Below are 26,131 nucleotides of genomic sequence, written 5' to 3'. Positions count from 1 at the left end.
TGCTGTACAGGGAAAGAGAGAAGGTGTCTGCTGTACAGGGAAAGAGAGAAGGTGTCTGCTGTTCAGGGAAAGAGAGAAGGTGTCTGCTGTTCAGGGAAAGAGAGAAGGTGTCTGCTGTTCAGGGTAAGAGAGAAGGTGTCTGCTGTACAGGGAAAGAGAGAAGGTGTCTGCTGTACAGGGAAAGAGAGAAGGTGTCTGCTGTTCAGGGTAAGAGAGAAGGTGTCTGCTGTACAGGGAAAGAGAGAAGGTGTCTGCTGTACAGGGAAAGAGAGAAGGTGTCTGCTCTACAGGGAAAGAGAGAAGGTGTCTGCTCTACATGGAAAGAGAGAAGGTGTCTGCTGCTCAGGGAAATAGAGAAGGTGTCTGCTGTTCAGGAAAAGAGAGAAGGTGTCTGCTGTACAGGGAAAAGGAGAGGGTGTGTGCTGTACAGGGAAAGAGAGAGAGTGTGTCTGCTGTACAGGGAAAGAGAGAAGGTGTCTGCTGTTCAGGGAAAGAGAGAAGGTGTCTGCTGTACAGGGAAAGAGAAAAGGTGTCTGTTGTACAGGGAAAGAGAGAAGGTGTCTGCTGTACAGGGAAAGAGATAAGGTGTCTGCTGTACAGGGAAAGAGAGAAGGTGTCTGCTGTTCAGGGAAAGAGAGAAGAGAAGGTGTCTGCTGTACAGGGAAAGAGATAAGGTGTCTTCTGTTCAGGGAAAGAGAGAAGGTGTCTGCTGTACAGGGAAAGAGAGAAGGTGTCTGCTGTACAGGGAAAGAGAGAAGGTGTCTGCTGTACAGGGAAAGAGATAAGGTGTCTGCTGTTCAGGGAAAGAGAGAAGGTGTCTGCTGTTCAGGGTAAGAGAGAAGGTGTCTGCTGTTCAGGGTAAGAGAGAAGGTGTCTGCTGTACAGGGAAAGAGAGAAGGTGTCTGCTGTACAGGGAAAGAGAGAAGGTGTCTGCTGTTCAGGGAAAGAGAGAAGAGAAGGTGTCTGCTGTACAGGGAAAGAGATAAGGTGTCTGCTGTACAGGGAAAGAGAGAAGGTGTCTGCTCTACATGGAAAGAGAGAAGGTGTCTGCTGCTCAGGGGAATAGAGAAGGTGTCTGCTGTTCAGGAAAAGAGAGAAGGTGTCTGCTGTACAGGGAAAGGGAGAGGGTGTGTGCTGTACAGGGAAAGAGAGAGAGTGTCTGCTGTACAGGGAAAGAGAGAAGGTGTCTGCTGTTCAGGGAAAGAGAGAAGGTGTCTGCTGTACAGGGAAAGAGAGAAGGTGTCTGTTGTACAGGGAAAGAGAGAAGGTGTCTGCTGTACAGGGAAAGAGATAAGGTGTCTGCTGTACAGGGAAAGAGAGAAGGTGTCTGCTGTTCAGGGAAAGAGAGAAGAGAAGGTGTCTGCTGTACAGGGAAAGAGATAAGGTGTCTTCTGTTCAGGGAAAGAGAGAAGGTGTCTGCTGTACAGGGAAAGAGAGAAGGTGTCTGCTGTACAGGGAAAGAGAGAAGGTGTCTGCTGTACAGGGAAAGAGATAAGGTGTCTGCTGTTCAGGGAAAGAGAGAAGGTGTCTGCTGTTCAGGGTAAGAGAGAAGGTGTCTGCTGTTCAGGGTAAGAGAAGGTGTCTGCTGTACAGGGAAAGAGAGAAGGTGTCTGCTGTACAGGGAAAGAGAGAAGGTGTCTGCTGTTCAGGGAAAGAGAGAAGAGAAGGTGTCTGCTGTACAGGGAAAGAGATAAGGTGTCTGCTGTACAGGGAAAGAGAGAAGGTGTATGAGAGAGAGAGAGATAGAGATGGGGGAGAGAAACTACCAGCTAAATAAATAGAAATCTGCAGAAACTACCAGCTAAATATATAGAAACCTGAAACTACCAGCTAAATAAATAGAAACCTTCAGAAACTACCAGCTAAATATATAGAAACCTGCAGAAACTACCAGCTAAATAAATAGAAACCTACAGAAACTACCAGCTAAATATATAGAAACCTGCAGAAACTACCAGCTAAATAGAGAAACCTACAGAAACTACCAGCTAAATATATAGAAACCTGCAGAAACTACCAGCTAAATAAATAGAAACCTTCAGGAACTACCAGCTAAATATATAGAAACCTTCAGAAACTACCAGCTAAATATATAGAAACCTGCAGAAACTGCTAAATAAATAGAAACCTTCAGAAACTACCAGCTAAATAAATAGAAACCTTCAGGAACTACCAGCTAAATATATAGAAACCTTCAGGAACTACCAGCTAAATATATAGAAACCTGCAGAAACTACCAGCTAAATATATAGAAACCTGCAGAAACTACCAGCTAAATAAATAGAAACCTTCAGAAACTACCAGCTAAATAAATAGAAACCTTCAGGAACTACCAGCTAAATATATAGAAACCTTCAGGAACTACCAGCTAAATATATAGAAACCTGCAGAAACTACCAGCTAAATATATAGAAATCTGCAGAAACTACCAGCTAAATATATAGAAACCTACAGAAACTACCAGCTAAATATAAGAAACCTGCAGAAACTACCAGCTAAATATATAGAAATCTGCAGAAACTACCAGCTAAATATATAGAAACCTACAGAAACTACCAGCTAAATATATAGAAACCTGCAGAAACTACCAGCTAAATATATAGAAATCTTCAGGAACTACCAGCTAAATATATAGAAACCTGCAGAAACTACCAGCTAAATATATAGAAACCTGCAGAAACTACCAGCTAAATAAATAGAAACCTACAGAAACTACCAGCTAAATATATAGAAACCTGCAGAAACTACCAGCTAAATAAATAGAAACCTTCAGGAACTACCAGCTAAATATATAGAAACCTTCAGAAACTACCAGCTAAATATATAGAAACCTGCAGAAACTACCAGCTAAATAAATAGAAACCTTCAGGAACTACCAGCTAAATATATAGAAACCTGCAGAAACTACCAGCTAAATAAATAGAAACCTCCAGGAACTACCAGCTAAATATATAGAAACCTGCAGAAACTACCAGCTAAATAAATAGGAACTACCAGCTAAATATATAGAAACCTTCAGAAACTACCAGCTAAATAAATAGAAACCTTCAGAAACTACCAGCTAAATAAATAGAAACCTTCAGGAACTACCAGGGAAACCTGCAGAAACTACCAGCTAAATATATAGAAACCTTCAGAACTACCAGCTAAATATATAGAAACCTGCAGAAACTACCAGCTAAATAAATAGAAACCTTCAGAAACTACCAGCTAAATAAATAGAAACCTTCAGGAACTACCAGGTAAATATATAGAAACCTGCAGAAACTACCAGCTAAATAAATAGAAACCTTCAGAAACTACCAGCTAAATAAATAGAAACCTTCAGAACTACCAGCTAAATATATAGAAACCTGCAGAAACTACCAGCTAAATAAATAGAAACCTTCAGAAACTACCAGCTAAATAAATAGAAACCTTCAGGAACTACCAGCTAAATATATAGAAACCTGCAGAAACTACCAGCTAAATATATAGAAACCTTCAGGAACTACCAGCTAAATATATAGAAACCTGCAGAAACTACCAGCTAAATAAATAGAAACCTTCAGAAACTACCAGCTAAATATATAGAAACCTGCAGAAACTACCAGCTAAATAAATAGAAACCTTCAGGAACTACCAGCTAAATATATAGAAACCTGCAGAAACTACCAGCTAAATATATAGAAACCTGCAGAAACTACAGCTAAATAAATAGGAACTAAGCTAAATATATAGAAACCTGCAGAAACTACCAGCTAAATAAATAGAAACCTTCAGGAACTACCAGCTAAATATATAGAAACCTGCAGAAACTACCAGCTAAATAAATAGAAACCTTCAGGAACTACCAGCTAAATATATAGAAACCTTCAGGAACTACCAGCTAAATATATAGAAACCTGCAGAAACTACCAGCTAAATATATAGAAATCTGCAGAAACTACCAGCTAAATATATAGAAACCTACAGAAACTACCAGCTAAATATATAGAAACCTGCAGAAACTACCAGCTAAATATATAGAAATCTGCAGAAACTACCAGCTAAATATATAGAAACCTACAGAAACTACCAGCTAAATATATAGAAACCTGCAGAAACTACCAGCTAAATATATAGAAATCTTCAGGAACTACCAGCTAAATATATAGAAACCTGCAGAAACTACCAGCTAAATATATAGAAACCTGCAGAAACTACCAGCTAAATAAATAGAAACCTACAGAAACTACCAGCTAAATATATAGAAACCTGCAGAAACTACCAGCTAAATAAATAGAAACCTTCAGGAACTACCAGCTAAATATATAGAAACCTTCAGAAACTACCAGCTAAATATATAGAAACCTGCAGAAACTACCAGCTAAATAAATAGAAACCTTCAGGAACTACCAGCTAAATATATAGAAACCTGCAGAAACTACCAGCTAAATAAATAGAAACCTCCAGGAACTACCAGCTAAATATATAGAAACCTGCAGAAACTACCAGCTAAATAAATATAAATCTTCAGAACTACCAGCTAAATAAATAGAAACCTTCAGAAACTACCAGCTAAATAAATAGAAACCTTCAGAAACTACCAGCTAAATAAATAGAAACCTTCAGGAACTACCAGCTAAATATAGAAACCTGCAGAAACTACCAGCTAAATAAATAGAAACCTTCAGGAACTACCAGCTAAATATATAGAAACCTGCAGAAACTACCAGCTAAATAAATAGAAACCTTCAGAAACTACCAGCTAAATAAATAGAAACCTTCAGGAACTACCAGGTAAATATATAGAAACCTGCAGAAACTACCAGCTAAATAAATAGAAACCTTCAGAAACTACCAGCTAAATAAATAGAAACCTTCAGGAACTACCAGCTAAATATATAGAAACCTGCAGAAACTACCAGCTAAATAAATAGAAACCTTCAGAAACTACCAGCTAAATAAATAGAAACCTTAGAACTACCAGCTAAATATATAGAAACCTGCAGAAACTACCAGCTAAAAATAGAAATCAGGAACTACCAGCTAAATATATAGAAACCTGCAGAAACTACCAGAAATAGAAACCTTCAGAAACTACCAGCTAAAATATAGAAACCTGCAGAAACTACCAGCTAAATAAATAGAAACCTTCAGGAACTACCAGCTAAATATATAGAAACCTGCAGAAACTACCAGCTAAATATATAGAAACCTGCAGAAACTACCAGCTAAATAAATAGAAACCTTCAGGAACTACCAGCTAAATATATAGAAACCTGCAGAAACTACCAGCTAAATATATAGAAACCTGCAGAAACTACCAGCTAAATAAATAGAAACCTTCAGGAACTACCAGCTAAATATATAGAAACCTGCAGAAACTACCAGCTAAATAAATAGAAACCTTCAGGAACTACCAGCTAAATATATAGAAACCTTCAGGAACTACCAGCTAAATATATAGAAACCTGCAGAAACTACCAGCTAAATATATAGAAACCTGCAGAAACTACCAGCTAAATATATAGAAACCTTCAGGAACTACCAGCTAAATATATAGAAACCTACCAGAAACTACCAGCTAAATATAGAAACCTAGAAACCTGCAGAAACTACCAGAAACCTTCAGGAACTACCATATAGAAATGCAGAAACTACCAGCTAAATATATAGAAATCTGCAGAAACTACCAGCTAAATATATAGAAACCTACAGAAACTACCAGCTAAATATATAGAAACCTGCAGAAACTACCAGCTAAATATATAGAAATCTTCAGAAACCTGCAGAAACTACCAGCTAAATATAGAAATCTTCAGGAACTACCAGCTAAATATATAGAAACCTGCAGAAACTACCAGCTAAATATATAGAAACCTGCAGAAACTACCAGCTAAATAAATAGAAACCTACAGAAACTACCAGCTAAATATATAGAAACCTGCAGAAACTACCAGCTAAATAAATAGAAACCTTCAGGAACTACCAGCTAAATATATAGAAACCTTCAGAAACTACCAGCTAAATATATAGAAACCTGCAGAAACTACCAGCTAAATAAATAGAAACCTTCAGGAACTACCAGCTAAATATATAGAAACCTGCAGAAACTACCAGCTAAATAAATAGAAACCTCCAGGAACTACCAGCTAAATATATAGAAACCTGCAGAAACTACCAGCTAAATAAATAGAAATCTTCATGAACTACCAGCTAAATATATAGAAACCTGCAGAAACTACCAGCTAAATAAATAGAAACCTTCAGAAACTACCAGCTAAATAAATAGAAACCTTCAGGAACTACCAGCTAAATATATAGAAACCTGCAGAAACTACCAGCTAAATATATAGAAACCTTCAGGAACTACCAGCTAAATATATAGAAACCTGCAGAAACTACCAGCTAAATAAATAGAAACCTTCAGAAACTACCAGCTAAATAAATAGAAACCTTCAGGAACTACCAGGTAAATATATAGAAACCTGCAGAAACTACCAGCTAAATAAATAGAAACCTTCAGAAACTACCAGCTAAATAAATAGAAACCTTCAGGAACTACCAGCTAAATATATAGAAACCTGCAGAAACTACCAGCTAAATAAATAGAAACCTTCAGAAACTACCAGCTAAATAAATAGAAACCTTCAGGAACTACCAGCTAAATATATAGAAACCTGCAGAAACTACCAGCTAAATATATAGAAACCTTCAGGAACTACCAGCTAAATATATAGAAACCTGCAGAAACTACCAGCTAAATAAATAGAAACCTTCAGAAACTACCAGCTAAATATATAGAAACCTGCAGAAACTACCAGCTAAATAAATAGAAACCTTCAGGAACTACCAGCTAAATATATAGAAACCTGCAGAAACTACCAGCTAAATATATAGAAACCTGCAGAAACTACCAGCTAAATAAATAGAAACCTTCAGGAACTACCAGCTAAATATATAGAAACCTGCAGAAACTACCAGCTAAATATATAGAAACCTGCAGAAACTACCAGCTAAATAAATAGAAACCTTCAGAACTACCAGCTAAATATATAGAAACCTGCAGAAACTACCAGCTAAATAAATAGAAACCTTCAGGAACTACCAGCTAAAATATAGAAACCTTCAGGAACTACCAGCTAAATATATAGAAACCTGCAGAAACTACCAGCTAAATATATAGAAACCTGCAGAAACTACCAGCTAAATATATAGAAACCTTCAGGAACTACCAGCTAAATATATAGAAACCTGCAGAAACTACCAGCTAAATATATAGAAATCTGCAGAAACTACCAGCTAAATAAATAGAAACCTGCAGAAACTACCAGCTAAATATATAGAAACCTGCAGAAACTACCAGCTAAATAAATAGAAACCTGCAGAAACTACCAGCTAAATATATAGAAACCTGCAGAAACTACCAGCTAAATATATAGAAACCTGCAGAAACTACCAGCTAAATAAATAGAAACCTTCAGAAACTACCAGCTAAATAAATAGAAACCTTCAGGAACTACCAGCTAAATATATAGAAACCTGCAGAAACTACCAGCTAAATATATAGAAACCTTCAGGAACTACCAGCTAAATATATAGAAACCTGCAGAAACTACCAGCTAAATAAATAGAAACCTTCAGAAACTACCAGCTAAATATATAGAAACCTGCAGAAACTACCAGCTAAATAAATAGAAACCTTCAGGAACTACCAGCTAAATATATAGAAACCTGCAGAAACTACCAGCTAAATATATAGAAACCTGCAGAAACTACCAGCTAAATAAATAGAAACCTTCAGGAACTACCAGCTAAATATATAGAAACCTGCAGAAACTACCAGCTAAATATATAGAAACCTGCAGAAACTACCAGCTAAATAAATAGAAACCTTCAGGAACTACCAGCTAAATATATAGAAACCTGCAGAAACTACCAGCTAAATATATAGAAACCTGCAGAAACTACCAGCTAAATATATAGAAACCTTCAAGAACTACCAGCTAAATATATAGAAACCTGCAGAAACTACCAGCTAAATATATAGAAACCTGCAGAAACTACCAGCTAAATATATAGAAACCTTCAGGAACTACCAGCTAAATATATAGAAACCTGCAGAAACTACCAGCTAAATATATAGAAATCTGCAGAAACTACCAGCTAAATAAATAGAAACCTGCAGAAACTACCAGCTAAATATATAGAAACCTGCAGAAACTAGCACCTAAATAAATAGAAACCTGCAGAAACTACCAGCTAAATATATAGAAACCTGCAGAAACTACCAGCTAAATATATAGAAACCTGCAGAAACTAGCACCTAAATAAATAGAAACCTGCAGAAACTACCAGCTAAATATATAGAAATCTGCAGAAACTACCAGCTAAATAAATAGAAACCTGCAGAAACTACCAGCTAAATATATAGAAATCTGCAGAAACTACCAGCTAAATATATAGAAACCTGCAGAAACTACCAGCTAAATATATAGAAACCTGCAGAAACTACCAGCTAAATAAATAGAAACCTGCAGAAACTACCAGCTAAATATATAGAAATCTGCAGAAACTACCAGCTAAATATATAGAAACCTGCAGAAACTACCAGCTAAATATATAGAAACCTGCAGAAACTACCAGCTAAATAAATAGAAACCTGCAGAAACTACCAGAAACTAAGCTAAATATATAGAAATCTGCAGAAACTACCAGCTAAATATATAGAAACCTGCAGAAACTACCAGCTAAATATATAGAAACCTGCAGAAACTACCAGCTAAATAAATAGAAACCTGCAGGAACTACCAGCTAAATATATAGAAACCTGCAGAAACTACCAGCTAGAAATCTGCAGAAACTACCAGCTAAATATATAGAAACCTGCAGAAACTACCAGCTAAATATATAGAAACCTGCAGAAACTACCAGCTAAATAAATAGAAACCTTCAGAAACTACCAGCTAAATAAATAGAAACCTTCAGAAACTACCAGCTAAATAAATAGAAACCTTCAGGAACTACCAGCTAAATATATAGAAACCTGCAGAAACTACCAGCTAAATAAATAGAAACCTTCAGAAACTACCAGCTAAATAAATAGAAACCTTCAGGAACTACCAGCTAAATATATAGAAACCTGCAGAAACTACCAGCTAAATATATAGAAACCTTCAGGAACTACCAGCTAAATATATAGAAACCTGCAGAAACTACCAGCTAAATAAATAGAAACCTTCAGAAACTACCAGCTAAATATATAGAAACCTGCAGAAACTACCAGCTAAATAAATAGAAACCTTCAGGAACTACCAGCTAAATATATAGAAACCTGCAGAAACTACCAGCTAAATATATAGAAACCTGCAGAAACTACCAGCTAAATAAATAGAAACCTTCAGGAACTACCAGCTAAATATATAGAAACCTGCAGAAACTACCAGCTAAATATATAGAAACCTGCAGAAACTACCAGCTAAATAAATAGAAACCTTCAGGAACTACCAGCTAAATATATAGAAACCTGCAGAAACTACCAGCTAAATAAATAGAAACCTTCAGGAACTACCAGCTAAATATATAGAAACCTTCAGGAACTACCAGCTAAATATATAGAAACCTGCAGAAACTACCAGCTAAATATATAGAAACCTGCAGAAACTACCAGCTAAATATATAGAAACCTTCAGGAACTACCAGCTAAATATATAGAAACCTGCAGAAACTACCAGCTAAATATATAGAAATCTGCAGAAACTACCAGCTAAATAAATAGAAACCTGCAGAAACTACCAGCTAAATATATAGAAACCTGCAGAAACTAGCACCTAAATAAATAGAAACCTGCAGAAACTACCAGCTAAATATATAGAAACCTGCAGAAACTACCAGCTAAATATATAGAAACCTGCAGAAACTACCAGCTAAATAAATAGAAACCTTCAGAAACTACCAGCTAAATAAATAGAAACCTTCAGGAACTACCAGCTAAATATATAGAAACCTGCAGAAACTACCAGCTAAATATATAGAAACCTTCAGGAACTACCAGCTAAATATATAGAAACCTGCAGAAACTACCAGCTAAATAAATAGAAACCTTCAGAAACTACCAGCTAAATATATAGAAACCTGCAGAAACTACCAGCTAAATAAATAGAAACCTTCAGGAACTACCAGCTAAATATATAGAAACCTGCAGAAACTACCAGCTAAATATATAGAAACCTGCAGAAACTACCAGCTAAATAAATAGAAACCTTCAGGAACTACCAGCTAAATATATAGAAACCTGCAGAAACTACCAGCTAAATATATAGAAACCTGCAGAAACTACCAGCTAAATAAATAGAAACCTTCAGGAACTACCAGCTAAATATATAGAAACCTGCAGAAACTACCAGCTAAATATATAGAAACCTGCAGAAACTACCAGCTAAATATATAGAAACCTTCAAGAACTACCAGCTAAATATATAGAAACCTGCAGAAACTACCAGCTAAAATATAGAAACCTGCAGAAACTACCAGCTAAATATATAGAAACCTTCAGGAACTACCAGCTAAATATATAGAAACCTGCAGAAACTACCAGCTAAATATATAGAAATCTGCAGAAACTACCAGCTAAATAAATAGAAACCTGCAGAAACTACCAGCTAAATATATAGAAACCTGCAGAAAAACCTAAATAAATAGAAACCTGCAGAAACTACCAGCTAAATATATAGAAACCTGCAGAAACTACCAGCTAAATATATAGAAACCTGCAGAAACTAGCACCTAAATAAATAGAAACCTGCAGAAACTACCAGCTAAATATATAGAAATCTGCAGAAACTACCAGCTAAATAAATAGAAACCTGCAGAAACTACCAGCTAAATATATAGAAATCTGCAGAAACTACCAGCTAAATATATAGAAACCTGCAGAAACTACCAGCTAAATATATAGAAACCTGCAGAAACTACCAGCTAAATAAATAGAAACCTGCAGAAACTACCAGCTAAATATATAGAAATCTGCAGAAACTACCAGCTAAATATATAGAAACCTGCAGAAACTACCAGCTAAATATATAGAAACCTGCAGAAACTACCAGCTAAATAAATAGAAACCTGCAGAAACTACCAGCTAAATATATAGAAACCTGCAGAAACTACCAGCTAAATATATAGAAATCTGCAGAAACTACCAGCTAAATATATAGAAACCTGCAGAAACTACCAGCAGAAACTGCAGAAACTACCAGCTAAATAAATAGAAACCTGCAGGAACTACCAGCTAAATATATAGAAACCTGCAGAAACTACCAGAAATCTGCAGAAACTACCAGCTAAATATATAGAAACCTGCAGAAACTACCAGCTAAATATATAGAAACCTGCAGAAACTACCAGCTAAATATATAGAAATCTGCAGAAACTACCAGCTAAATATATAGAAACCTGCAGAAACTACCAGCTAAATATATAGAAACCTTCAGGAACTACCAGCTAAATATATAGAAACCTTCAGGAACTACCAGCTAAATATATAGAAACCTTCAGGAATTACCAGCTAAATATATAGAAATCTGCAGAAACTACCAGCTAAATATATAGAAATCTGCAGAAACTACCAGCTAAATATATAGAAACCTTCAGGAACTACCAGCTAAAAATAGAAACCTGCAGAAACTACCAGCTAAATATATAGAAATCTGCAGAAACTACCAGCTAAATATATAGAAATCTGCAGAAACTACCAGCTAAATATATAGAAATCTGCAGAAACTACCAGCTAAATATATAGAAATCTGCAGAAACTACCAGCTAAATATATAGAAACCTGCAGAAACTACCAGCTAAATATATAGAAACCTTCAGGATACCAGCTAAATATATAGAAATCTGCAGAAACTACCAGCTAAATATATAGAAACCTTCAGGAACTACCAGCTAAATATATAGAAATCTGCAGAAACTACCAGCTAAATATATAGAAATCTGCAGAAACTACCAGCTAAATATATAGAAACCTGCAGAAACTACCAGCTAAATATATAGAAATCTGCAGAAACTACCAGCTAAATATATAGAAACCTGCAGAAACTACCAGCTAAATATATAGAAACCTCAGAAACTACCAGCTAAATATATAGAAATCTGCAGAAACTACCAGCTAAATATATAGAAACCTGCAGAAACTACCAGCTAAATATATAGAAACCTTCAGGAACTACCAGCTAAATATATAGAAACCTGCAGAAACTACCAGCTAAATATATAGAAACCTGCAGAAACTACCAGCTAAATATATAGAAATCTGCAGAAACTACCAGCTAAATATATAGAAATCTGCAGAAACTACCAGCTAAATATATAGAAACCTGCAGAAACTACCAGCTAAATATATAGAAACCTGCAGAAACTACCAGCTAAATATATAGAAACCTGCAGAAACTACCAGCTAAATATATAGAAACCTGCAGAAACTACCAGCTAAATATATAGAAACCTGCAGAAACTACCAGCTAAATATATAGAAATCTGCAGAAACTACCAGCTAAATATATAGAAATCTGCAGAAACTACCAGCTAAATATATAGAAACCTGCAGAAACTACCAGCTAAATATATAGAAACCTTCAGGAACTACCAGCTAAATATATAGAAACCTGCAGAAACTACCAGCTAAATATATAGAAACCTTCAGGAACTACCAGCTAAATATATAGAAATCTGCAGAAACTACCAGCTAAATATATAGAAATCTGCAGAAACTACCAGCTAAATATATAGAAACCTGCAGAAACTACCAGCTAAATATATAGAAACCTGCAGAAACTACCAGCTAAATATATAGAAACCTTCAGGAACTACCAGCTAAATATATAGAAACCTGCAGAAACTACCAGCTAAATATATAGAAACCTGCAGAAACTACCAGCTAAATATATAGAAATCTGCAGAAACTACCAGCTAAATATATAGAAATCTGCAGAAACTACCAGCTAAATATATAGAAACCTGCAGAAACTACCAGCTAAATATATAGAAACCTGCAGAAACTACCAGCTAAATATATAGAAACCTGCAGAAACTACCAGCTAAATATATAGAAACCTGCAGAAACTACCAGCTAAATATATAGAAACCTGCAGAAACTACCAGCTAAATATATAGAAATCTGCAGAAACTACCAGCTAAATATATAGAAATCTGCAGAAACTACCAGCTAAATATATAGAAACCTGCAGAAACTACCAGCTAAATATATAGAAACCTTCAGGAACTACCAGCTAAATATATAGAAACCTGCAGAAACTACCAGCTAAATATATAGAAACCTTCAGGAACTACCAGCTAAATATATAGAAATCTGCAGAAACTACCAGCTAAATATATAGAAATCTGCAGAAACTACCAGCTAAATATATAGAAACCTGCAGAAACTACCAGCTACATATATAGAAACCTGCAGAAACTACCAGCTAAATATATAGAAACCTTCAGGAACTACCAGCTAAATATATAGAAACCTGCAGAAACTACCAGCTAAATATATAGAAATCTGCAGAAACTACCAGCTAAATATATAGAAACCTTCAGGAACTACCAGCTAAATATATAGAAACCTTCAGGAACTACCAGCTAAATATATAGAAATCTGCAGAAACTACCAGCTAAATATATAGAAATCTGCAGAAACTACCAGCTAAATATATAGAAACCTTCAGGAACTACCAGCTAAATATATAGAAACCTGCAGAAACTACCAGCTAAATATATAGAAATCTGCAGAAACTACCAGCTAAATATATAGAAACCTTCAGGAACTACCAGCTAAATATATAGAAACCTGCAGAAACTACCAGCTAAATATAGAAATCTGCAGAAACTACCAGCTAAATATATAGAAATCTGCAGAAACTACCAGCTAAATATATAGAAATCTGCAGAAACTACCAGCTAAATATATAGAAATCTGCAGAAACTACCAGCTAAATATATAGAAACCTGCAGAAACTACCAGCTAAATAAATAGAAACCTGCAGAAACTACCAGCTAAATATATAGAAATCTGCAGAAACTACCAGCTAAATATATAGAAACCTGCAGAAACTACCAGCTAAATAAATAGAAACCTGCAGAAACTACCAGCTAAATAAATAGAAACCTGCAGAAACTACCAGCTAAATAAATAGAAACCTGCAGAAACTACCAGCTAAATATATAGAAACCTGCAGAAACTACCAGCTAAATAAATAGAAACCTGCAGAAACTACCAGCTAAATAAATAGAAACCTGCAGAAACTACCAGCTAAATATATAGAAATCTGCAGAAACTACCAGCTAAATATATAGAAACCTGCAGAAACTACCAGCTAAATATATAGAAATCTGCAGAAACTACCAGCTAAATAAATAGAAACCTGCAGAAACTACCAGCTAAATATATAGAAATCTGCAGAAACTACCAGCTAAATATATAGAAATCTGCAGAAACTACCAGCTAAATAAATAGAAACCTGCAGAAACTACCAGCTAAATATATAGAAATCTGCAGAAACTACCAGCTAAATATATAGAAATCTGCAGAAACTACCAGCTAAATATATAGAAATCTGCAGAAACTACCAGCTAAATATATAGAAATCTGCAGAAACTACCAGCTAAATATATAGAAATCTGCAGAAACTACCAGCTAAATATATAGAAACCTGCAGAAACTACCAGCTAAATAAATAGAAACCTGCAGAAACTACCAGCTAAATATATAGAAATCTGCAGAAACTACCAGCTAAATATATAGAAACCTGCAGAAACTACCAGCTAAATAAATAGAAACCTGCAGAAACTACCAGCTAAATAAATAGAAACCTGCAGAAACTACCAGCTAAATAAATAGAAACCTGCAGAAACTACCAGCTAAATATATAGAAACCTGCAGAAACTACCAGCTAAATAAATAGAAACCTGCAGAAACTACCAGCTAAATAAATAGAAACCTGCAGAAACTACCAGCTAAATATATAGAAATCTGCAGAAACTACCAGCTAAATATATAGAAACCTGCAGAAACTACCAGCTAAATATATAGAAATCTGCAGAAACTACCAGCTAAATAAATAGAAACCTGCAGAAACTACCAGCTAAATATATAGAAATCTGCAGAAACTACCAGCTAAATATATAGAAATCTGCAGAAACTACCAGCTAAATATTGGCTTTATCTCTCCAGTAATAACGGAGCCATGAAATTGATTTTATGTCGCTGAGGCTCTCCTGGGCGGCATCTTTGCAGTCTGTGAATACAAAACAATGAACCTCCACAGCTGCCCTAAGATCTATTAATTAACCCAGCTAATCCCCAACATGTTATCTCTCTCAACAACTTTGCCCATCGAACGCCAACTTTGGAACACAGAGGCTACAGGGTGCCGAGTCGCAACATTGGCAGTGAAGGAGAAACAAAGATTGACACTTTTTTGGTCTCGTGAAATATTTGGAATTTGTTGGGAAATGTTTTGCTTGATGTCTGAGGAAATTGGAGGGCAGATAGCAAATCATTTGTTTGCCTTTGAGAATCCAAGCTCAGTATGAACACAGTGTGAAAAGCATACTTGTCCAATCTTACCCAACTGTGCTGCCACAGGAAGAAAGAAAGAGCTATATTTCTGTTCATCATGACCTTATCTACCAGCCAGTCTCTCTCTCTCTCGGCATGGTCCTCTCGGCATGGTCCTACTCCACATTGACCTCCAGGCCCTTACACATGGAATGTACCTGTAGTAGGGGAACCACCTCATCCTGGACACCACAGTGTTCCTCTTAACCCCCAGCACCCCTTAACACAGCCCCTCAGAGCACAGCATTCAGGCCCACTTACCTCCACCAGCTCTGTTTTTCCTCTCCCTGGCTAGCACCTCGTTTCCACTCATTGCTTTCGTCCTCTTTTCTCTGCCCTTTCTCCTGGCGCCTTTTTGTGGACGGGTCTAGTGAGTGGGCCTGCCTCAAGCCAATGGCACCACATCGCTCAATAACTTCCTCCTGCGGACAGCGAGCTGTCCTATCATATGCTCACTGGCGTCTCCCCTCTCAATATTACACGTCAACTCAGGCCTTTGTTCAGACTTAATCTCATCCTAAATTCCAATTTGTTGATTATATATTAGCACCACATCAGAGGTTATTAAGTCCCCTAATAGAACAGGATGGGGACTGGCTTTGTTTAATAAGAGAGAAGAGAAAGAAGTAGAGAAAGAGTGAATTACATGGCATCCCTCCTGTCTGATGGCAACTATCTGCCAATGTCACTGCTCCATTGTGTCTGGGCCCTTTATCATGAATAGCCCTCTGCAGCCAAAGATGTTTTAATTAGTGAGAGATATGGTCTGTAATTATATTTATATCATAATAACTAACCACTGACTGACGGAGTCCTCGTCCTCCTTGCTGGGTCTTTCATTGTCTCCCTCTATAATGATGATATTTAATTATGATGTTTGAACATCATAAGATCCAGTCAAAGTCAAAGACCCTCGACGGGCGAGTACACACACTCTGGAGCTGGTTCGTGTTCATTTGCTCTGTGCACTCTCACTCACTCACTCACTCACTCACTCTCTCTCTCTCTCTCTCTCTCTCTCTCTCTCTCTCTCTCTCTCTCTCTCTCTCTCTCTCTCTCTCTCTCTCTCTCTCTCTCTCTCTCTCTCTCTCTCTCTCTCTCTCTCTCTCTCTCGCTAACTCACTCACACACACACAGACACAGCAGCTCTCAGCCATGTTCATGCTCAATATTACCAAAAACCCTTTCCCCAATCCCTTTAATATCAAAGGCTACAACTGTATTTTGACTGGTTACCGTTGCTTATCAAAGCCTAAACAGTAGCTGAATAGTTGGCCAACTGCAACTCCCTCTTCTTTGTGTGAGTATGTTGAAAGAAGAGGTAACCACGAAGATGTTCATTAGAAGGCTATTGTCCACAGTCTACCTATTGACTGGCCTATGCATTGTTTAACTGAGTGCATACTGCACGTAAGGATCTTTGTAGAATGCTGTGGAGACGTCTTCTTTGTTGCATTCGTTGGCAAGTTAGATAATTGACAGGGAAAGAGATAATAAAGAGCAGAAAAATACTTGTGTGCTTTCAAGCCACAGACAATTGAGCCTCATTGTATTATGAATATTGGGAACAATGCTGTAACACTTTAAAGCAAGGAACATTTAAATATGCACACTCTCCTCTCCTCTATCTAGAATCTCCTCAACCTGTGTCCTCCTGTCCCAGCCAACCTCCACCCAAAGGGCACTCAGAACCAAGCGATGAATCTCAGATGCCCAGACTCATAATAATGCCAAGTTTACCCAGTCACCTTTCTTCCACAAATCATTCCTCCATCCCCCTGCTCCTCCCTCGTTCCCCAGGCCCAGTGGTCCGCCGGGGCTGCAACAGCCGTTCACGCTGCCTGGAGACCAAATGATCCCTTTGATTGGTTGAGTTCCAAGGCATAAACCTCGCCGGCTGACAACTGCGGCTGATTCGCTCTCCCGACTTTACGTCTTTCTCTTTCACTCCCTCCTACCTTCCTCTGCACAGAGCGCAGGATTACTTAAGTGGACTACAGAGTGTGCGAGCGTGTTCCAAATGTCCATATCGGTCTTCATGGTGCATGATGTTGGTTATGTTTCCAAGTTAACACTTTATTTCCTGTTCTTGAGGATCTGGAAGACTGGTCCCTCCCCCTGATACAGCTTGCCAACTAGAATATTCCCTCACTCGTCTTTTCCTCATGTTAGAAAGCAATGTCACTTGCTAATCCGAAATTAATCCCAGTTACTGGGCATATAGAGAGATATACACGCTAACACACACTCACAGTCACTCTCTCTCAAACGAGCCAATCCCCAACCCATACACGCAGATAAAAACATGCACTCTCTCTCACACAACCCTACTCCCCGTACACACACAGTCACACACACACTCAATCTCTTTCACACAATCCGACCCCTCCACACACACTCTCTCTCTCTCCCACACACACTGATGCCTTGTCCCCCTCTGTCCCCCAGGCTTCCCAGCGACGGCGTACGGACCGGTGGCAGCGGCGGCAGTGGCGGCAGTGCGTGGCTCAGGTAGGGGGGCCCGTGGAAGAGGTGGCTACATGGCATACCAGCAGAACGCAGGGGCAGGTAAACGCTCTGTCGGTATTCTGTGTGGCTACTGCAACGCTCCATGCTCTGTTCTCACTGGCCGCCGATAACTCCTCTCTCACCTGCTGCACACACACACACACACACACACACACACACACACACACACACACACACACACACACACACACACACACACACACACACACACACACACACACACACACACACACACACACACACACACACACACACACACACACACACACACACACACACACACACACACACACACACACATACTTCATAGACAAGAGAGGATAGAAGGAGGATGCTAAACTCCCCGTTCTCTCCTCACTTGCCAGAATAGACAGAGGGTGAGGATAGGACCAGGGTAGCACTCTTTAGTTGTCTTGTTTTAGAGCTACTATACCTGCCAGCTCTGTGTTTGATAGGTAGGAATACTACCTACTGTAATGTACCTCCACAGTACAATATGTGACTGCAAATCCAGGGAGCAGGATGTTGATTTCTCATGTGTTGGTCATATCACTCATACACCTCTATCAGCGAAGGCTCCTAACTTGAAATCAGCATGTACAAATGTCCTATTGATATCGATGAGTTTACTCAAAAGTCTTAGTTCTACACGAATCCCAAGTTGGGATACGGCTCGCCTCTATAAGACCATCAAGTCTCTGAATAACCAGATTCTTTGTAGTGCCACGCTCTACCAACTTGTAGCTCAGTTGGTAGAGCATGGCGCTTGTAACGCCAAGGTAGTGGGTTCAATTCCCACGACCACCCATACATAAAATGTATGCATATGTGACTGTAAGACGCTTTGGATGAAAGGGTCTGCTTAAATTGGTTCACTTTTTGACTTTTTTTTATTCCCTGGCCGTTGATTGGCTAGTACGATAGCTTAATGAATCACACTGATTTTGTCCACAGACACAGAAATATAAAGGTAAATAAACACTGGAGAAAAAGCAGTGGGGCTGGAATTGACAGATGGCATTTTGGCTGCGAGGGAAAATGATCGGGCACTCTAATTGTCTGTCAGAAAGCCTGGCCCCTTACAGTTAGGCTTGGAGGTTCAGCCTAACACACACCACACACACACAAACTCACTATTCACACACCACACACGCACATGCACACATATACACACACACACACGCACGCACACACACACACACATGCACCTTATATGAGAAATCAAAGAGACCTCACTTTGATGCCTTGTGACCTAGGTGGATCTGGGGGGTGAGGACCGGGGCAAGTATAAAGGCTATGGTTAGACTAGACTGGGTTTATCCAAGTTAGTGCAGGGCTGGCCTAGGCAATAAAGCTAAGCTGAGCTTGGCGAGGCAGAGAGCCAGTAACAGAGCTAGCCCATGGCTACAGTATGTTGCTCCAGCTCTTCCACTGACTGTCTCCTGGATGATTCTGTCACTCTATCACGCTCACGGAGAACCAGAAGGGAAGGCCAGGGACCAGCAGGGCCCACAGGGCTGACATTTAGACTGGACCTTTCCCTGCAACTTCATCTAGTACTTACTACCAAGAGACATGTTTCTACCCACACCCCTCTGCATAGATATTGTCTGAAGTGATTGAGCAGATGGAATGTTCATATATACTTGTAGCTGGGTAGTTTAGCCACCATGCTAACTCATTTATATGTGATGCTAAAGGATGGCTCTCACAGTAATAATGACATGCTGTGTTGTTCTGTGTTGTTACTGTAACTCACTCATCATCCATAACAAGACAGTCATGTGTTTGAATGTTTTGAAGGGATTCAGCGGATGTTTGCAGATGTAGGTCCTTGAAGCACATCTGTTCCATACAACTGGTTCTGTCCTCAGAGCACCGTAGGTTACAAAGGACCCTGTATGGGATCCTGTTTGGCTGTTGTATGACAGATTATTGATTTATACAAAAGATGACTTCACCTAATCTGAAACATAAACTATCACAATATTCAATAGTTAACGATAGACATGGGTTTTGAATTGCAATTGAAAAAAGGAGAGGTTGACAAGGCAGTGAAACCTGAGGAAGATGTTAACACATTACCCATCAAACACACACGTGTCAGTACAGGATACCCCCTCTTAGCCCCCCAGGCCTACCCAGCCTCCCCCTGACGTGCCCTAGGGCATCATGGTCTAGATTAAATATTATTTCATCTGATAGAGGGAGCAGTGCTATAGGCGTGTAGGGATGTTGGACCTGCTAATCAGTTGGATCTGCTGCTAGAAAACAATAGTGTTTAAGACTAGAAATACACATTTGATCCACCCGCAATCCTCAGATCATGATGCCGTTCTTTATCTAGATTAAGATTTCATGATATTATTTGCCCCTTTCACCAATAAATCTCTCAAAGCAAAGTCAGGAACAATTTCATGTCAGATTCTTCTGTTTTGAAGTTATTAAACCGGAGCAGAATGTGCTTATAGATGATCACACTCTTCTAATAGAACATGGCCTGCTTCAAAGTTGTCTAGTGCAGAAGACCAGCAGTGTAGATCAAACTCAAACCAAAGGTGCTGTTGGTAGACAGTGGAAATGTCTGTGAGAGGCATAGTGAAGGAAACACACACACACGCACACACGCACGCACGCACGCACGCACGCACGCACGCACGCACGCACGCACACACACACACACACACACACACACACACACACACACACAGTGAAGAAGAAACCAATTCAAACCCCTTTGTGCTTAGAGGTACACTGGTTAAAGGACATACAGAGAGATGGGAGCAATGGGAGTCTGTGATTGGTGGTGAATGTGACCAGTTGTTTCTGTCTCTGACTCGGTTGGGCCTTGCAGAGAGCCTATGGTCCTGACTGGGACACTCCTCTGCTCACCTCACACACTCCCCTGGGTGCACTCTGCCTGCCTGCCAGAAGGTTTGTTCACACCCCACTACCCCCTCACTCCTCCTGACTATGTCCTCTTCTCCCTCCATCCTTCCCTCTCCATTCTAAACTAGCTTCTCTCATCTCTTCTTCCTCATTGCATATTCTGTCTGCTCTTACTTTCCTTCTTTCTTAATTTCTTTCCTTTCTCTCTCTCTCTCTCTCTCTCTCTCTCTCTCTCTCTCTCTCTCTCTCTCTCTCTCTCTCTCTCCCTCCCTCCCTCCCTCCCTCCCTCCCCCTCCCTCCCTCCCTCCCCCTTCCATCCAGTCTTTATTAGATGTAGAGGGTTTTTATGTACAAAGATACAACCTGTCACGTATATCTGTTCCTCCTGTTGTGCCTGATCCCTGTACTATGTATAAATCTGACTTTAGTGCATGCCACCTGTAGTGGTCATGGTAGTGGTGGACGTAGTCATAGATACTAGCTACTAGAGATGCACGATATATCGGTGAACATATCGGAATCGGTCGATATTAGCTAAAAATGGAAAAAACTGATGTCAAAGCTACCGTGCATACCTACAGTTGAAGTCGGAAGTTTACATACAGTTGATGTCAGAAGTTTACATACACTAAGGTTTGAGTCATTGAAACTCGTTTTTCAACCACTCCACACATTTCTTGTTAAGAAACTATATTTTTGGCAGTTGGTTAGGACATCTACTTTGTGCACAAGTAATTTTCCCAACAAGTGCTTACAGACAGATTATTTCACTTATAATTCACTATATCACAATTCCGGTGGGTCAGAAGTTTACATACACTAAGTTGACTGTGCCTTTAAACAGCTTGCTAGCACACGCTTTTTCAGTTCTGCCCACAAATGTTCTATAGGATTGAGGTCAGGGCTTTGTGATGGCCACCCCAATACCTTGACTTTGTTGTCCTTAAGCCATTTTGCCACAACTTTGGAAGTATGCTTGGGGTCATTGTCCATTTGGAAGACCCATTTGCGACCAAGCTTTAACTTCCTGACTGATGTCTTGAGATTTTTGCTTCAATATATCCACAAAATTTCCCCCCTCATGATGCCATCTATTTTGTGAAGTGCACCAGTCCCTCCTGCAGCAAAGCAACCCCCACAACATGATGCTGTCACCCCGTGCTTCACGGTTGGGATGGTGTTCTTTGGCTTGCAAGCCTCCCCCTTTTTCCTCCAAACATAACAATGGTCATTCTGGCCAAACAGTTCCATTTTTGTTTCATCAGACCAGAGGACATTTCTCCAAAAAGTACGATCTTTGTCCCCAACCTTTGTCTGGCTTTTTTATGGCAGTTTTGGAGCAGTGGCTTCTTCCTTGCTGAGCGGCCTTTCGGGTTATGTCGATATAGGACTCATTTTACTGTGGATATAGATACTTTTGTACCTGTTTCCTCCAGTATCTTCATGAGATCCTTTTCTGTTGTTCTGGGATTGATTTGCACTTTTTGCACCAAAGACAGAACGCGTCTCCTTCCTGAGCGGTATCACGGCTGCGTGGTCCCATGGTGTTTATACTTATGTACTATTGTTTGTACAGATGAACCTGGTACCTTCAGGCATTTGGAAATTGCTCCCAATGATGAACCAGACTTGTGGAAGTCTACAGTCTTTTTTCTGAGGTCTTGGCTGATTTCTTTTGATTTTCCCATGATGTCAAGCAAAGAGGCACTGAGTTTTAAGGTAGGTTTTGAAATTCATCCACAGGTACACATCCAATTGACTCAAATTATGCATCAGAAGCTTCTAAAGCCATGATATCATTTTCTGGAATTTTCCAAGCTGTTTAAAGGCACCTTCAACTTAGTGTATGCAAACGTCTGGCCCACTGGAATTGTGATACAGTGAGTTATAAGTGAAATAATCTGTCTGTAAACAATTGTTGGAAAAATGACTTGTGTCATGCACAAAGTAGATGTCATAATTGACTTGCCAAAACTATAGTTTGTTAACAAGAAATTTGTGGAGTGGTTGAAAAACGAGTTTCAATGACTCCAACCTAAGTGTATATAAACTTCCGACTTCAACTGTGTATGACGTAATGACGCCACGTAAAACTTTGCGCTACACTTGCAAAACAGCATTCCTAACCTAGCCCACAAAGTCTGCTGTGGGGATCGAGCCGTCAACAAGTCCAGCAGTCATTTGAAAGAGTAAGACAATTTCAGCGAGACAACTCAAAGGATAAATCCATTAAAGCCAAGATAATGGAATTCATTGCACATGAAAATCAACCGTTCTCTGTTGTGCAAGTAGAGATACTGGTGTGCAAAAGATCAGAAAAGTAAATAAAATAAAAACAGTATGGGGATGAGGTAGGTAGATCGGGTGGGCTATTTACAGATGGAGCGATCGGTTAGCTGCTCAGATAGTTGATGTTTAAAGTTGGTGAGGGAAATAAAAGTCTCCAACTTCAGCAATTTTTGCAATTTGTTCCAGTCACTGGCAGCAGAGAACTGGAAGGAAAGGCGGCCAAATGAGGTGTTGGCTTTGGGGATGATCAGTGAGATATACCTGCTGGAACGTGTGCTACAGGTGGGTGTTGTTATCGTGACCAGTGAACTTTACCTAGCATAGACTTATAGATGACTTGGAGCCAGTGGGTCTGGCGACGAATATGTAGCGAGGGCCAGCCGACTAGAGCATACAGGTCGCAGTGGTGGGTGGTATAAGGTGATTTGGTAACAAAACGGATGGCACTGTGATAGACTGCATCCAGTTTGCTGAGTAGAGTATTGGAAGCTATTTTGTAGATGACCTCGCCGAAGTCTAAGATCGGTAGGATAGTCAGTTTTACTAGGGTAAGTTTGGCGGCGTGAGTGAAGGAGGCTTTGTTGCGAGGTAGAAAGCCGATTCTAGATTTGATTTTGGATTGGAGATGTTTAATATGAGTCTGGAAGGAGAGTTTACAGTCTAGCCAGACACCTAGGTATTTATAGTTGTCCACATATTCTAGGTCGGAACCGTCCAGGGTGGTGATGGGCGTGCGGGTGCGGGCAGCGAACGGTTAAAAAGCATGCATTTGGTTTTTACTAGCATTTAAGAGCAGTTGAAGAGTTGTATGGCATTGAAGCTCGTTTGGAGGTTAGTTAGCACATTGTCCAAGGAAGGGCCAGAAGTATACAGAATGGTGTCGTCTGCGTAGAGGTGGATCAGAATTCTTAAAAGGCCACTAAAATCGGCCACTAAAATGTTGAATATCGGCTATCGGTATCTGATGTTTTGGCAAGGAAAATATTTGATATTGGTATCGGCCGAAAATGTCATACCGGTGCATCACTACTAGCTACTGTTGTTGTCATACCGGTGCATCACTACTAGCTACTGTTGTTGTCATACCGGTGCATCACTACTAGCTAATGTTGTTGTCATACCGGTGCATCACTACTAGCTACTGTTGTTGTCATACCGGTGCATCACTACTAGCTACTGTTGTTGTCATACCGGTGCATCACTACTAACTACTGTTGTTGTCATACCGGTGCATCACTACTAACTACTGTTGTTGTCATACCGGTGCATCACTACTAACTACTGTTGTTGTCATACCGGTGCATCACTACTAACTACTGTTGTTGTCATACCGGTGCATCACTACTAACTACTGTTGTTGTCATACCGGTGCATCACTACTAACTACTGTTGTTGTCATACCGGTGCATCACTACTAGCTACTGTTGTTGTCATGCCGGTACATCACTACTAGCTACTGTTGTTGTCATACCGGTGCATCACTACTAGCATCACTACTAACTACTGTTGTTGTCATACCGGTGCATCACTACTAACTACTGTTGTTGTCATACCGGTGCATCACTACTAGCTACTGTTGTTGTCATACCGGTGCATCACTACTAGCTACTGTTGTTGTCATACCGGTGCATCACTACTAACTACTGTTGTTGTCATACCGGTGCATCACTACTAGCTACTGTTGTTGTCATACCGGTGCATCACTACTAGCTACTGTTGTTGTCATACCGGTGCATCACTACTAACTACTGTTGTTTTCTGTGTTCTTGTATGTACTGCTCCAAGCTGACATGCTATCCGGGATTCACTTACCGTATCTGCATGGTAGTTGTTGGTCGTTAGTCGTTCTTGATGACAAGCTCAAAAGCTGATATCTAGGAGTGATCTGGAGCGTTTGAGGCTAAATGTATCCCCCCATTATTATACACAGATGGTTTGGTCATTTCCTCCAGGCAGACTCTTGTGTGATTACGACATTGATGTGATTTGTAACAGCTCAGAGCTGAAGCAGTGTGGCACTCTGGGACATGATTTCTATTCATGTGTCCCAGGCAGCTGACACACTGGTCCAACCAGTGACTGACCTCAGTTCTAAATGCAGCCTAAACATGCCCACTGGATAATTTAGTATTCCCTTGTCATTTGTTGAGGGGACGTGTCTGAAAAGTGAGGTTGAGTCAGAGGAGGATGGCTAGCGTCTCTTCACCCGTCTTACAGTACTTCCTTCTCTCCCCCTCTTTCTAGAGCTGCAGGTGATCATTCCATTCAGGTGATCGCCATCCCTCAATCAGTAACAATAATCTGAAATCTCCTATCCATTCTGCCTTCTCTCTCCTACATGGGTCGAGCTTCCCCCAATCTCTATAACATCCCCCCTTACCATCCCCTGATGGACAGCTATGTCAGAATCACTCCAAAGGAAAACAGACTGTTCACTCAAACTAGGCCACCCCGACTCCCCTACCCAGAGCCCAGAGGGTGTGAAAATGAACCACGTAGCTCTCCGACGCCTGTCTCCCCGCATGATGAAGATAGATATATGTGTCTGCCCAAATCTACCCAGCTCCTCTACCAGCAGTCCTTTACCAACAGTCCTCTACCGGCAGTTCTCTACCAGCAGTCCCCTACCAGCAGTCCTCTACCAGCAGTCCTCTGTCAGCAGTCCCCTACCAACAGTCCCCTACCAGCAGTCCTCTACCAGCAGTCCTCTACCAGCAGTCCCCTACCAACTGTCCTCTACCAGCAGTCCCCTACCAACAGTTCTCTACCAGCAGTCCCCTACCAACAGTTTTCTACCAACAGTCCCCTACCAACTGTCCTCTACCAGCAGTCCCCTACCAACAG

General features: G+C 39.7%; 1 protein-coding gene and 1 non-coding gene across 11 annotated transcripts in view; both read left to right on the top strand.

Moving 5' to 3' along the window:
- The window catches only part of LOC123992620 (RNA-binding protein Musashi homolog 2-like), a 358,445-nt gene that overhangs the window by 306,096 nt on the left and 26,218 nt on the right, over positions 1 to 26,131 (top strand). For 6 of the 10 annotated variants that reach the window (XM_046293915.1, XM_046293914.1, XM_046293913.1 and 3 more), the window contains exon 11: positions 18,029 to 18,148. In XM_046293915.1, the coding sequence (XP_046149871.1) occupies positions 18,029 to 18,148 (120 nt within the window). Of the gene's footprint in view, positions 1 to 18,028; positions 18,149 to 20,963; positions 21,036 to 26,131 lie in introns of those variants that run through there. The other 4 variants (XM_046293916.1, XM_046293911.1, XM_046293912.1 and 1 more) reach the window with 2 other exon arrangements.
- On the top strand, positions 18,850 to 18,913 carry trnat-ugu. Its single transcript has one exon. It is a non-coding gene; the product is annotated as a tRNA-Thr (tRNA).

Source organism: Oncorhynchus gorbuscha, linkage group LG13 (assembly GCF_021184085.1).
Source record: "Oncorhynchus gorbuscha isolate QuinsamMale2020 ecotype Even-year linkage group LG13, OgorEven_v1.0, whole genome shotgun sequence".
NCBI classification, from domain to species: Eukaryota; Metazoa; Chordata; class Actinopteri; order Salmoniformes; family Salmonidae; genus Oncorhynchus; species Oncorhynchus gorbuscha.
The sequence above is the reverse complement of the archived record's forward strand: the minus strand, read 5'-3'. Positions and strand labels throughout refer to the sequence as shown.